The 15,826-nt window shown below is 36.2% G+C and overlaps 1 protein-coding gene across 4 annotated transcripts in view; it reads right to left on the minus strand.

The window, feature by feature from the left end:
• Positions 1-386: 386 nt before the first annotated feature.
• LRRC69 (leucine rich repeat containing 69) overlaps positions 387-15,826 on the minus strand; it is a 69,539-nt gene continuing 54,099 nt past the window's right edge. For all 4 annotated transcript variants that reach the window (XM_037502687.2, XM_037502765.2, XM_037502844.2 and 1 more), the window contains 2 exons: positions 12,622-12,801; positions 387-716 (listed from right to left, as the gene is read on the minus strand). In XM_037502687.2, the coding sequence (XP_037358584.1) occupies positions 606-716; positions 12,622-12,801 (291 nt within the window). In that variant the 3' untranslated portion in view covers positions 387-605. The remainder of the gene's footprint in view (positions 717-12,621; positions 12,802-15,826) is intronic.

The following is a 15,826-nucleotide window of genomic DNA, read 5'->3' on the forward strand; positions in this document are numbered from 1 at the left end:
GTCAAATTCTCATTTCAGCTCTACTGTCCTGGCTACTTTATTTCTTTCATGAATAACAAAAAAGAAAAGAAAAAATGAACAAAGTAAGTGGTTGGAGTAATCAAGCCTGAGTAATCAAGTCTTCTGCTCATTTTTAAGTGGAATAAAGATTTTATTTTTGTCAAAAAGATGTTAGTGGCTCTGAAGTAGTAAGAACACAACTAAAATTATATAAACGTGATACAGCTGGCAGTGAAAAATGATCATCTTTCAATTGCAAAACATTCATAAAACAAATTTCTATCCCGATCAAAAGCCACTTAATATTTACATAAAAAAAGAGGGAGGTGTTCATAAAATGGCAGAGAAAAATAACACTCACCGCACTGATCTTTATTTTTCCACTTTTTTATTTTGTTTTTAAGTCAAAGGAAAAAAAAGCATACCTAGAATCTAAAAATCTAAAGGTACATTATAGTGCTTTCATTAAGTTCTTTACCATTAATTTCTTTTTGTTCCTTTGTGTGATGTATTGACAGAGGAGAGACAGAGCATGGCACCAGAGTGGGGCAATACCTGACTGCATGTATCGTCATGCGAGGCTCTAAGTGCACTTCTGCCCTGCTCTACAGTTGAGCAATTCCAAAGAGGTTGGAGCCACGTTGACTGAAACATTTGTAAGAACAAATTAATACTTGAAGAGGTAACAGCTGTAGATTTTTGCTTATCTTCCAGTTCTATAAAGTAAAGATTAAAAATAAAATTAAGGCAGTGTTCAATAAATATTTTTTAATAAAATATATATGGAAAAATACTAGTTTTCTCAGATTTCCATTTTCTGAAGGGCACACTGTTCTATTTATGCTTGAATTGTTCTTTCCTATTCCCAAATAAACAAATTACTAGCTAAGAAAAGCATATTAAACATTAAACAAAATCCAAATGATAAGCAATTTTCTATGTTTTTTACACACATATTATATTGTCTAACCATAAAATGTTTGCAAGGAATGTAAACAATCATACAAAATTCACACAAATATGGCCTCTGTGCTACAGAGATACTAACTTCATCAATTAGCAAACATATATTCAGTTCTCCAGTAGACATCTTGTTTTTGCCTGTCTAGCATTCATTTCCCATTGAAATAGAAATTAATCTTTTTAATATTCTTTGTTAACTATCTACATGTTCATCAAGATCTTCCCTGGCAAGTTATCCAGTACATGATTTAAGTTTTAACACATCAAATATCTTTGATCTTACCTCTCAATGCATAAAATAGACAGTCAAAAATCCTGTTCCCAAACCTAGTACGTGTCCTGACCACTAGTATTTGAAATGATAGCAACTTCAAAAGCTTTATAAACAACTTCTGAAGTCAACACAGCTCTCAGTGAGTTTAATTCATTAATAATGCTACTTAGTTCTATCATGAACCGCTTTGGCCATCATCATCACAATCCACAATAATAGAGCTTTTATTTCTGGGACCTCCCTGGTGGTGCGAGGGATTAAGTTACAGCACTATGAAGCTATCAGCAGCCACTGCAGCATGAGTTCAATCCCTAGCCAGGGTTGTGACCCACATGGCACAGCAGACCTCTCCTGTCTCGCCTGCTGGTCCCATCAGCAGTGTATTTCAGTCAATCCTCCTGTTCTGCTCCCCACTCTGTCTCTGGTGAATCCTCTTACCGCAGGCATCTCTGGCCTGTACCCCAGTTCTTGTATGCATACATAAACAAATCTTTAAAAAAAAAAAGGAGAGAGAAAAAAAATTTTTAAATTAAAAAAATTTAGAGAAAGAGCTTTTATTTCTTTTCAGTTCATTCTTCCACAAAAGAATTTTGAGGTCCCACTTAAAGTTTCAGGCACCTGAACACAGTTTACCAATCCATCCTTGAGCAAGTAATAGCCCTTCAACCTTGATAAATTAGTGGGGAGCAAAATCATATTTCATATCACCTTCCCATCTGCCTCCAATAGTCCGATGAAGGGCTCAAAGAATAGAAGGTGCTATTCTACCAATTAAGTATTTTGGATGAAGGTGGAAATGGTACAGAATCTTTATAAACTTGGCTTCTTTCCTAGAAGGAATTTATCTGATCAATCAGCAAACATTTACTGAATCCCCCAATGGCATGTTGGTTTTGCCCGACCAGCATCCATTTCCCATTCTGCTGGCACCAAAGCCCATCTTTTCCTTTGGGGAACCATCTCTTTAATTCAGTGCATATGTTATGAGAGAGAGAGAAAGATCCCAGCTCCTAGATCAAGACAGAACCATGTAACCCAGACCCAGTGCATGACCAAGACAGTCCAATAATGCCAATGAGCATCAGCCCCAGAGCATTGCCTGGATCCACTGAGAAACAGAAGCTCTCCCTCTACTGCCAGTGGGCACAATTTAAGGAGCTCCAACCTGAGAGCAAAGCCAAGACAAAGTAAATAGAGAAGGCCAGCTTCCAGAATACTGATGATAAATTTGGGTACCTGATCCAACCAAGATGAAATATTCAGCCAGACACATCCCTGAATCTTTTTCATTACTTGAGTTAATGAATTAGGTCTCTAACTTACAATCAAGATTGCTGACAAATTAAGCAACCTAAAACCTGCACCACATTAGTACCAATAACATGGAGATATATAGCAAACAATCCCTGCCTCTAAGAACCTTTTTAGCATAGAAAAGACATAAACACAATAAATAACTAGAAACATAAGGCCAACTTCATGATGTTTCTGTGTACATGGAGAGGTGGGAGATATCTCCATGGCTGCATGTAAGCCAGAATTCACAACATAAGAAATTGGTTAAGCTAGATTTGGAAGGATGACTAGGATGTGGGTGTCTCAAGTAGATGCAATAGGAAGAAAGGTGAACTATGAGAGCAGAAATTTAAGAATGTGCACATTGGATGGTGAACCAATGAACTGTTGGGGGAAATTCTATGGGGACTACACCTGGGTGGGGTGGGGAGCAAACATTATTTAAAAATGAACAATGATGTAAAATATATATAAATAAATAAATTTTAAAAAGAATGTGCACTTTGTATTTGGGAAACAATATAGTATAAATAATAAATAGGCCATAAAACATTGAATGATAGGCTATCAACAACAAATATGTTTGTTTGGGGTAAAAACAAGTCATAAATCATTCTCTAATGACAGGCACATTATGTATAACATTTGAAATTGAGTATGAGGTCACATTGATTAATTAGATATGATGATGGCATGTTCAAACTGTGCTAAAAGAACTAGTGGAGGGCCTCCCTTGGTGGTGCAGGCTATTGAGCGCAGCTCTGTGAAGCAGTCTGCAGCCTCTGCAGTGCCAGTTCAATCCCCACCAGCCGCAGAGTAACCCACATGGCGCAGTAGACCTTTCCTGTCTTGCCCACTGCTCCCCTCAGCAGTGTATTTCTTCAGTCTGCCTGTTCTGTTCCCTGCTCTGTCTCTGGTGAATCCTCTCACCCTCCCCAGCATCTCTCCTGTACCCCAGTTCTTGTATAAATAAATAAATAAATCTTAAATAAAAGAAAAGAAAAGAACTAGTGGAAAAGGGTGTTTTCCCTTGCCTTACAATAGACAACCCTCTCAGCTCAGCTCTACCTACAGATATATATCTGTAATATATATCTCATCTAGAACTAGAGGGAAATTGAAAATTAAGCATGCTAATATAGTTCACTCAGCTCCTGTTTTCAAAAATTCAGAGCAAGTGTAGAGCTAGAAACCAAGAGGAAGATACAGAAAGACAAACACAAACCGAGGAAGCAAGTGGGGTATACAATTCTCTTGTTTGCTTAGTCTAGTTTCTCCATGAGGTGAAAAGTTTATAATCGAAACTATTAAAGGCATTTTCTATTTCCACTGTGGTTTTAGCCATCTCCCTTGTGTCATTAAGAAATTGCATGGGCAGAGTTTGGGTTGGCTCTCATTGCTAGCAGGAATGCACAGAGTCTCTGTCCCTTTCCCCTTCTTGGGGGCATGATTGTTTAGTTAATTAAAATAAAATGTTTTGTTTAACTTTTTAGGAACTTATTTTACTAAAGGCCATTATCAATTTTGTACTGAAAATGGAATTTTACTGGTGATTATTCTCTAACTTAATAATGACTATTCCTGATATAATTCTTGGGGCTATGAATTGTTTCCCGGAAATTTTAATGAGAAAAATGAACTCAACATAATTCCTTGGTAACACGCTCTTCCAAGTAGAGTCATTGTCCTCAGTAATGTTTGCGTGAAAAAAGAAAGTCTTTAATACCTGGTCTCTTGATGGCCATTTAAATTGCTAGTTCCATTTGTGGCAGCATCACAACAGTTTCTACCAGTATGACATACGTCCATGGGAAATAAGCATGTTACAAAAGAATAATAATACACCCTCTTCTAGAGGACATCTCTTCACAAACCTCAATTAACAAAACCTCACGAATCTGTCAAAGATAATTATGGCTTAGGCCTTTGTTTACAGAAAGGAATTCAAACACAGAAAGAAAGAACTTTTTTGTCAAGTCAAATGCAGAGAAGCGAGTTGGTCTATGATTAGGCGTGCTTTTATTTTTGAAAGTATACCTTTTTAGCAAAAAGCTTTAAAAAGTGAAATGCTATACTAAAGTCTAGTTTTGTACTCTATACTATTTACAGTGAAATGCATTATTTCCTAAAGCAATTTAACATATGATTATACCCTTTCCCTTTTTTGAGGAAAAAAATTGATTTCCACTAAGTTTAAATGTGTGTTGTTTACTAAGTTTCATATTTGTTTAATGATGTTTTTTAAAAAATCATTCAACATCATATCCCAGTGACACTCAAGGGCAGATTTTAAAATGTGAGAAATCAAAATTTATTACAACACATTTTTATATCTTCCAGTATAATGTAAGACTTTGAGTAAGTTTCAATATTACATGAAGCACAATAGGGAAAAAAGAATAAGATGGTTTGCTTTTGACTTGGGAAAAGATACAATGCAGGTAAAATGAGCCCCTTCCCTATCTATAAACTCTAAAGCCTGGGATCTGTGAATGTATGTTATCTTACATGGCAAAAGTGACTTTGCAGTTGTGACTAAATTAAGCATCTTGATGTGGAGAGTTTTCCTCAGATTATTCAGCTAGGTCCAAATGTAATGACAGGGAGCACTGACAGTAAAAGACAGCGGCTAAAGAGAGGTATGAATGAAGTGATGTGAGGACTGGATCTGTCAGTGCTGGAATTGAGAATGGAGGAAGGGACCGTGAGCCAAAGTGTGTGGGTGAACTTAAAAAACTGTCAAGAGGGCCTCCCTGGTGACACAAGGGGTTAAGATGCAACCTATGAAGCTCTCCACAACCACTGCAGCACGGATCCCCGGCCGGCCAGGGAGCAACCCACATGGCGCAGCAGACCTCTCCTGACTTGCCCGCTGCTCCCCTCAGCAGTGTGTTTCAGTCAGTCTGCCTGTTCTGTTCCCCAATCTGTCTCTGGTGAATCCTCACACCCTCCACACCTCTCTAGTCTGTACCACAGTTCTTGTATACATGAATAAATAAATCCTTAAAAAAAAAAAAAACTGTCAAGGGCCTCCCCGGTGGCGCAGCGGTTGAGCGCTGGGTTGCGAAGCTGCCCGCAGCCTCTGCGACGCCGGTTCGATCCCTGGCTGCTCCCCGGCCACCGGAGGAGGGTCCCACATGGCCCACAGACCTCTCCTGCCGCCCGCTGCTCCCCTCAGCAGTGTACTTCGGTCCTTCCGCCTGCTCTGCTCCCTGCTCTGGCTCTGGTGAATTCTCTCACCCTCCTGCGCTTCTGACTGTACCCAGTGCTTGTATAAATAAATAAATAAATAAATAAATAAATAAATAAATAAATAAAGGAAATGGAATATTTCATAGAGCCTCTAGAAAGAAGTACCACCCTGCTTGATCTGAGTTTAGCGAAACCCCTGTTGGACTTCTGATCTATTAAACTTTAAGACAATAAATGTTGTTAAGATACTGAGTTAATGGTCATTTGTTAGAGCAGCAATAGAAGACTAATACAGGTGCCATGTTCCAAATGAACTGGACCAGGAAAAGTAAAACTATGACAGTCCTCTCCCCCTTGTGGAATCAACGCACTATGGAGGAGAAGAGACATTAGTCTCATCACTTCGCTGTCCAAATGGAGACGCTAGTTTAGATATGGGGAGAGGGAGGGGATTTACCTTGGGTTTCCTAGTTCAAGGCAGTGACTTAGAACCTCGGTTCACTAAATTCTACATTAGTCAAGTATGCCCCCCAGCCTCTTTCATCAGTGTGAGGTTTTGATTATATTAATAGTTTAAAAATATTTTGCAGTTTTTTTGAAGAATGAACAGTTGTTGGAAAGTGCACATTTTATAATTATGCATATGTAAAAACTTAATAGATAAAAGCAGTTATTTACCAATGTGATTAATCTGTTTTCTTCGCCTCCATATCATTTTCTTCTCCTAAAATATACTCTCTGCTTGATTCCCTTTCCATATAACTGAATTCTTCCTACTTCAAGGCCCTGTGCAATTTCCAGTGTCTTTCTGGCCCTTCCCAGGCCAGACAGTCCTCAGTGGTTTCCACTTCCATTTTGAAGCCCAAAAGCAATTGGTCTCTATCATTCATTTAACATTTAGCTTTTATTACTTGTGTCATTTACTTCTTTAGATTTTGAATTCTTTGTTTTTAAACCATTTAGGACAAATCAGATCCCTTATGTATTTGTACTGTATTCAGCATGCAGAGCTTTCTGATTTAAAAAAGGTTGTCAAATATTTTCGGAGTGGCTGAAAATAGTTTTTACAATCCAAGATGCACATTCAGATGACAACTACTCATGCCAGCAGTGATAAGTGCTAACATTTTTTCTCTAAAGTTAACTGCTCCATGTCAGGATAACCATACATTTAGATTTGCCCAGGAGAGTCCTGGTTTCCTACTGTTTTTCCAGCTATTAAAAATGTCCACTTTCACTTTCAAAAATATCTTGGCTTAGGTTTTTCTACCCATAGGGCATTTTGGACTGTGGTAAAGGAAGAAACCAGAAAGAAATTCTTGCTCACGTTCCAATCAGCCATCCAGCTAAAAAGCAATTCTCTCCTGTACAGAGTGACCCTGCTCTCCTACACCCTCTCCCACACACCCCTCCACAATCAACTTCCTTTGAATTTCTCATGGGATGTTCAAACATTTTAGTGATATATATCTTCAGATAAAGAACTCACGTGGAATACAAGTTAAGATTCTTTAGAAGAAAAAAAAAATCATAGATACTGAATACAATTGTGACTCTATCCAGCTGTTGAAGAACAAAAGGGAGCGTTCTCTAAAGGGAAAAGTGAATTTAGTGAGTTCCCATAGGAACAGAAGTAATAAAGACACAGTGTGTGAGTTCATTTATACTATAATTGTTTTTGTTATATTCTGTTATATACTATAATTGTTTTGTTAAAATAATAAAGAACATTCATAGCATTTCAATTTTTTGAACAATAAATACATATTACTTTCATGACTGTTTAGAATTAGAAATGTGATGCCTTCTGATCCTCTTAGTGCCTAATGTACATTAAATTGACTAACCACTGCATAAATGTTTTAAAACCTACATTCATTTTCACAGTTGACTGGTTGAAATGATCAGTTTCATAAATGAATGTCAGTGGTATCTAAACAGTAATAACTTTTTACTGCAAAGTAAGATTTTGCCCTATAAGTAATGAGTAAAATTATTAAATGTAATCTTATGTTTCATTACTGGCAGCTTGTCATAAAAAAGGAATTAAGGTTGCAAATTTTCATAAAGTGGATCAGCATTTTCACTCATTTGTAGTGAAACCTACTCAATCTAATCTCTTTTGAGGCTAGTTTTAATTACATTACATCATTCAAATCAGGGTTGAGAGTTCATGTTCCAAACTGTTCCCTCCCTAAACTCTTCAACTTTAAAGGAATCTGGGGAGATGTTAAGTTCAACTAATGTAACTATACAAAATGAAAACTATCAAATGCATATCTTGGGCACAGGATCACTCAAGTGTTTGGAAAGGATTTTATGAGACAATTTAGATTACCTCTAAGTCACTAGTTTGAATATGGCCCAGGTTGGTAGTAACTAAAAAGGATTAAATTTTGTTGCTATTTCAAAGATTTATATCATTAGTAGTTAATACTTAAATATCAATTACACTGAAGTTTTTTATAATCTGTAATTACTAAGAACTAGCTGAACTCATATGGCAAGGAGTATAACACTTAGAGAAAGACAAAAATATAGGGGTGAATTATGATAAAGATAATTTCAAGACTGAGTAAATTATTCATGAACTATTTTTCAATCTTCACCTTGCTATTTTTCATATGAAAAGCATGACATAATTTTGCATTTGTCTAAAGAGAAGCAATTACAATTTGCTATTTGGTTGTTTCTAGTTGTTTTATGTCAAGAAGAAAGACCTATTTATCATGGAATGTCTCCCTCATTCAACCATGTATTCAAATGGTAAACCCCACTGGAGATAGAACAGTCTATAAAGTACAACCGGATAACCAGACGTTGGCATTATCTAATGGGTTCTCCTTTTGAGATAAAGCCTTTACTCTAAATGTCAGCATTCTCTAAGTTTAGTTTCTGAAAAGGTAATTAAGAAAAATTTAATAGGCAAACCAGTGTTTTGTATACTCTCTTACCATGTAACTGATGAAAAAAAAAAAACAACATAAAACCCTTAAAATAGATAAAAGCAACTGTTTACTGACATGATTAACCTCATTATCATCCCAATATATTTGGGGTGTGTTTTTACTCTGGAAATAGGAAACTAAAAAACTTTATTATTTAATTCCAAGCTCCTGGTAATATATATCCCATTGCAAATTTTCTTTACCAATTTTTAAATATCCTTTAACTTGCTTAGCATAAGCTATAAATTCATACTATACACCTATAATTCCATTGCTTTCTACTTTTTCATTATCATATGCTTCTAAGTAGTACTAGTTTAACTTTTTCAATTATTATAATAAGATTAGAATTTTCCCAAATTTTCCTTCTTACAATTTTCCAGCACTCTCATGTCTTCTGCCTACCAGTTTATCTAGCCATATATTCCAGATACTGAAGTATTTTCTCTTAGTGTTTTGAAGTTACTGTCATTTTTTCTGTCTCTGTCTTCAGTCTATGATCATTTCCTTGTAGGAAAGTCATTTTCTTAACATTTTCTTTAGTTATTAATAGCGTTTCTTTGGTAGTTGTTTTTTTTTTTTTTAATACTCTAGTAGAGACTAGAGTATTTGCAAGTGTTGTAGTTTTTTTTTTTTTTTTTAAGATTTGTTTATTTATGCATACAGGCCAGAGGTGTGGGGGTTGAGAGGATTCACCAGAAACAGAGTGGGGAACAGAGCAGCCAAATTGTCTGGAATACACCGCTGAAGGGAGCAGCGGGCGAGTCGGGAGAGGTCTGCTGCCCATGTTGGTGGGTTACTCCCTGGCCAGCCTGGGCTCTAACTCGTGCTGCAGAGGCTGCGACAGCTTCATAGGTTGAGTCTTTTTTTTTTTTTTTTTTTTAAGATTTATTTATTTATTTATACATACAAGCACTGGGTACAGTCAGAAGCGCGGGAGGGTGAGAAAATTCACCAGAGCCAGAGCGGAGAGTAGACCAGGCAGAGTGACGAAGTACACTGCTGCGGGGAGCAGCGGGCAGCAGGAGAGGTCTGGGCGCCATGTGGGACCCTCCTCCGGTGGCCGGGGAGCAGCCGGGGATGGAACCAGCGCTGCAGAGGCTGCGGGCAGCTTCGCAGCCCAGCGCTCAACCGCTGCGCCATCGGGGAGGCCCCATAGGTTGAGTCTTAACCCCTTGCGCCACCAGGGAGGCCCCACAATGTATTTTTTCAAGGTAAGGGATCATGACTTTCTCCAATATTTGAACATTTTCTTCAGTTAGCAACGATTCACTCTCAAGTTCTATTTTGCTTTTTTAACCAAATATGATTTTAGTCCATGTATTTTATTATGACACTATTTTTTTAATTCCCTCCGATGTAATTATTAAAAGGTGTTCTTTCTTCCCTTTTACGTTTTTAAATGAAATGGTATAAATACAAAATCTCTTTATTCTTTTCTCTCCTTTCCATCCTATTGTTTCTTTGGTTTTTTACTAATGTTAACACGTGCATGTGCCTGTGTGTGTGTGCGCGTGTGTGTATAAAGTCCTATAAGAAAATTCTTCCATTTATCTAGTGTGAATACTAAGGGTTCTGTGCTCTACTCAACAAATCAACAGAGCCTCATTTCTTTCCACAAGACATGAGGAATACATGAAGGCAGGTGTTGTGAATAATTATATCACCATCAATCATGAATTTATTTGCATGTTCTCTTACGTCTCAAAATGAAAATGTATACATTATAGTGCTGCAAAAAGAGAATTTGAAACCTGTGAACAAGCCACTAAACTTACTTAGTTGCCTCACCTGTGAATGGAGACAATAAAAACCAAATCACAAAGTTAATAGGGAAATTGGGAATTCTTGTTACACAATGTCACCTCTCCAGGAAAGTTTAGCTTAAGCTTGTGTCTTCCCATTTCAACCAAGAGGTTGAAATCCTCTTGCCTAATGTGATAGTTTTAGAATGGGTCCTTTGAGAGGTGATAAGGCACTACTGACATGATTAAGAATAATGCCCTTAATAAAAGAGAACTATAGAACCCCCTCGCCTCTTCCACCATGTGAAGACACAACAGGAAGTGAATGAACTGAAAGAGGACCTTCACTCAACCATGCTGGCACCTGTCCCTCAGACATCCAGTCTCCAGAACTGTGAGAACTAAATTTTTGTTGCTTAAAAGCCACTCTGTCTGTGGTATTTCATTAACAGCAGCCCAAAGGTACCTCCTAAGTAGCTGTTTACTTTGTCTGTGACTCCCTAGCCATGTGTATATAATACCTTATTAAAATGCTTATAAAATTGTATCTTAATAAATAAACCATGGTCTCTCCAATGTCATCAGCAGTGTCATTCATCTTTGGATCCTGAGAGCCTAGAAAGTATCTTGTAAGTACCATTAAATATATTGAAGGAGTATTTATATAAAAATCTTTTTGTAAGTGGAACAGTACTACAACTATCATTTTATAGTTCAAAAACCTTCACAGTTCTTCTTTCTGACCTCCTTAGCCCCTTCAGGTGATGGAAAAAATAAGTCTTATCATTGGATAAGAAAGTTCTAGACCTATTAATTCCTTAAGGTAAGTAATACATAATCAAAACATTTAATTCTTTCTGAATTGCTATGCAACACAGACTGATTTCAAGCTTCATCTTCTACTAGCTTCTTCTAAAGCCTACAATTGTGCACCTATTTCCCCATCCTCAAAATCTTCCCTCAAGCCAGCGAGGGTCCTACATGGCACAGCAGACCTCTCCTGTCGCTCCCGCTGCTCCCGCTGCTCCCCTCAGCAATGTATTTCAGTCTGCTGTTCTGTTCCCCACTCTGTCTCTACTGAATCCTCTCACCTCCCGCACATCTGGCCTGTACCCCGGTTCTTGTATAAAATAAACAAATCTTTAAAAACAAATGGAGAGCTAGTCCATGTACTGGATTGAAAAAATTTATATCTTCAAAATGCCCATAATGCCCACTATCATCTATATATGCAATGCAATTGAAAAATTCCAATGTTATTTTTCACAGAAATAGAAAATAAATGCAAAAATTTGTATAGAACTGCAAAATACCCCAAATAGCCAAAACAACCCAAAAAAGGAGGGTAAAGGAGGACACTTCAAATTTCCTGATTTTAAACTATACCACAAACTTTAGTAATCAAAACAATATGGTACTGGCAGAGAAACAGATATATAGACTAATAGAAAAGAATTGAGAACCTGGAAATAGACCTTCACACATTTGGCAAGGAAGCCAGGAATATTCAATGGGAAAAGGATAATCTCTTCACAATGGTGCTGTGAAAACTGAATTACCACAAGCAGAAGAATGAAATTAGATGTCTACACCATACACACAAACCAACTCAAAATTGATTAAAGTCTTAAATTCAAGACCTGAAGTGGTAAAACACAGAAGAAAGTGTAGGGGGAAAATTCCTTGACATTAATTAGTCTTGGCAGTGATTTCCTGGGTGTGCTAGCATCAACATATTGTGCACCTTAAACTTATGCAATGTTGGGCCTCTCTGGTGGCACAACCTATGAAGCTGTCCACAGCCTCTGCAGCACGAGTTTGATCCCCGGCCGGCCAGGGAGCAACCCACATGGCTCAGCAGACCTCTCCTATCTCGCCCACTGCTTCCCTCAGCAGTGTATTTCAGTCAGTCTGTCTGTTCTGTTCCTCACTCTGTCTCTGGTGAATCCTCTCACCCCAACACCTCTGGCCTGTACCCCAGCTCATGTATGCATAAATAAATAAACATTAAAAAAACTTATGCAATGTTAAATTTCAATTAACATTATAGCAATGCGAAGTGTCAGTTGAATCTCAATAAAAATAATACTATCATTGAAGTCACTTCATGGATAAAAATCTAGTTAATTGATGTTCACAGGTTAGGATAAAGAATCAGAGGAGGTCTTATATGCTTGTATTCACACAGAAAATTACCATTTACCTTATGTGGAGGGACGAACTTTACACATTCCAGCCATACGGTCAAAAAGAACTCTCCACATATTGCACATTTTCTTGCCTTAGAGAGTATGTTCCTGATCTGTGGGTACCACTGAATGGCTTCCGTTAGGATAGGATTATTTCTTGCTAGCTCTTTCATTACATATCTTGATATTATCTCCTAGATTAAAACAAATATGGTGCCTCTGATTATTTTCAAAGTGAATGTTCTGCATTAATTGATCTCTTTCACAAATTTATAATTTTGATTTATTTCTCACAATTTTGTTAAATTAATTTTCCATGATACATATTATGAATTATATTATCAATGATTGGCAATATAATTAAGTTTAATTTTCAATAATTTAAGAAAAGCAATTTACTTGTTTTATTATTTCTGTTTCTTACATATAGAAATCCAAGTCATAATAAATTTATGTTACATATTTTAGCAAATTAAATACAGTTTAGGTTAAAATTTTGTACACTTCATTACACTAAGCAAAGACTGCATAAACATTCAAAAATTGAATTTGTCCCACTAATGTCTAAATCCTTACTATTTAAATGTTATTCATGGGCCCAGGAGAATCTGCATCACCTTGAAGCTTATTAGAAATGCAAACTCTCATGTCCACCCGAGCCAACTGAGTCAGAATCTGCAACTTAACACATTTCCTCAGGTAATCTATACATAGGCTTATTAAAATTTGAGAAGCACTGGCCTTAGTTATCTACCACTTTAAGTACTTGAAGAAAGTCATTTTATCAAAAAGCAGTGATTTCCATGAACCAAATCTCTGAATTCAATCTCTATTAAACCCATTCACAGAGATATGTCTAAAAACTTCATTTTAATAATAATTATTATTACATTATTAGAAGATGTAATGAAGAAATATAAGATGACTTTTAGCATAGACACCAACATCATCATCTTACAGTAAATAATATATATGTACATGCATGAAAAATGCATAAAAAACTTCACAGAACAAGCAAATAAAATAAGCAAACTTCACTAAGTGCCCCCATTGTTTGTGCTGATATCACAGAAATTCTGTATAAACATCACACAAACACTACATGAATTTTCGTAGTGCATGGGATTGATTTGTTTGGGGCCTTTTTTTCTGTCTAAAGTGAAAAAAATGTGATTAAAACAGTCCACATCAGTCTCTGATAAGAATCTTTGGGAATACACACACACACACACACACACACACATACATACATACATACACACACACATTCTCTTTTACTCATTCACAGCAAAATCTTACAAAATAAAAAATACTATAAAATTGCTGTCTCTCTTTTCTTTATTACTCTATCCCTGCCCCTTAACTAACATGCATATGGGAAAGTTGCCTTTATATAGCAAGCAGCACTATTTTCACATGTCTAATCCTTCAACAGTGATTTTATAAGTAAGCTTAACGATACCAGTGATAAGGTCTCACTATAAAGATTCAGAAAACTAATAGACAAAGATTTACTCCCCAAAATGCAGATGGTAAAAGAAATTGCTGAAATACATGGGACCTATAAACAAGTCAAATTCATACATCCACTTTTTCCATTTAAGACTTCTGGACTCAAACATGTTTGTAACACTTGGTATGTCTCTTGACAACTCTTACATTACCCATTATTTATATTCTCCTCCTTGCTGCCAATGTGTTACTTTGGAAGAATGACATATACCATTAAAACATAAAGTTATTACTTGGAAATACAAGTATATATGAATATACCACTGGCATGGTCAATAGAATCTTTTAGGACACCTCTTAGAGATGCAATACAGTCTTTGAAAAAAGTAAAAGTTGCCTTAATTCCAGCATTATTTAAAAGACAAAAAAACCTATTATGGACAAATAGGTTGTTCCTTTTGAATAGTTTATGTGCTATTTTGTTGGAATATTTATTTGTCAGCTGATATTTGTAGGTCAGAGATTATTCCTATGCTTAATCCATTTTAATTTAACATTAGGGGCCTCCCCGGTGGCACAGTGGGTTGAACACAATGCTGTGCAGCTGTCCGCAGCCTCTGCAGCGTGGGTTTGATTGATTCCCAGCCGGCCAGGGAGAAACCCACATGGCGTGGCAGACCTCTCCTGCCTTGCCCGCTGCTCCCCTCAGCAGTGTCTTCAGTCTATCTGCCTGTTCTGCCCCCGGTTCTGTCTCTGGTAAATTCTCTCACCCTCCTGCAACTCTGACTGTACCCCAGTTCTTGTATAAATAAAAATAAATCTTTAAAAAATTTTGTTCAAAAAATAATAAAATAATATTAGCTTCAGGTACATTTTTCATTGCTCCTTATATATGATGACTTAATTTGGATTATAATTATCCACATACAAATTATATTTACAAATTGTTCAAAATTCTAAGTGTGAAAAGAAATATGAATCCTTAGAAGGAATGATAAACTTAGAACTGTTATAGAGTCAACTGTTACTTTGTGTGATAAACTAAACATAGCATTAAAAGCAAGGATCATCAGTAGAAGTCAGATAGATAAAAGGTGCAAATTCAGGGCATATGAATTTTTAGCTGTGTGATCCTATTTGAACAAGTCCTTTACTTCTCTAATCTTAGACACCTCACCTGTGAAATAGGGGTTTTTATCATATTATCACCTAGAATTCGGAGAATTAAATTAGATAATACAGGTAAAGTGGTTAGGCTGGCATCTACTAGTGAAGTATATTCTGGTTAACATTTTATTATAATTTAGTTGTCAACATTAAATTTTAGTTCATAGATCTCTGAAGAATTTCTTTTTAATCTTAACCAAGGCATAGCCTGAGTCAAAGCCCTATAATTCCTTTGTAACCCAAACAATTTAATCAGTAATGTTAACCAGACATCCATAGAAATGACCTTTACATTAAATACAAATGTGAAACTTATTATCAATATAAGACAGATTTCAAAGAAAAACTCTTAGAGATACTTTCATAGTTAACCAAATCATTCCACGGTGATAGGAAAACTACTGGTACTACACCTGAAGGAGAAATCAATACTGTCCAAAAATTAACAATTACATAAAAAAAGAAATATAAAAAATTTTTAAAAACAAAAATTACCCAAATCATTTATATAAAAGATTTTTATATAAAAATCTTTAATTCTACTATGTATATAAAAAAAATTCTTGTGTTTTTGGATAAAAGTAAGAAAAAAAAATACTG

Source organism: Talpa occidentalis, unplaced genomic scaffold (assembly GCF_014898055.3).
Source record: "Talpa occidentalis isolate TD23 unplaced genomic scaffold, MPIMG_talOcc4v2.1, whole genome shotgun sequence".
In the NCBI taxonomy this organism is placed as follows: domain Eukaryota; kingdom Metazoa; phylum Chordata; class Mammalia; order Eulipotyphla; family Talpidae; genus Talpa; species Talpa occidentalis.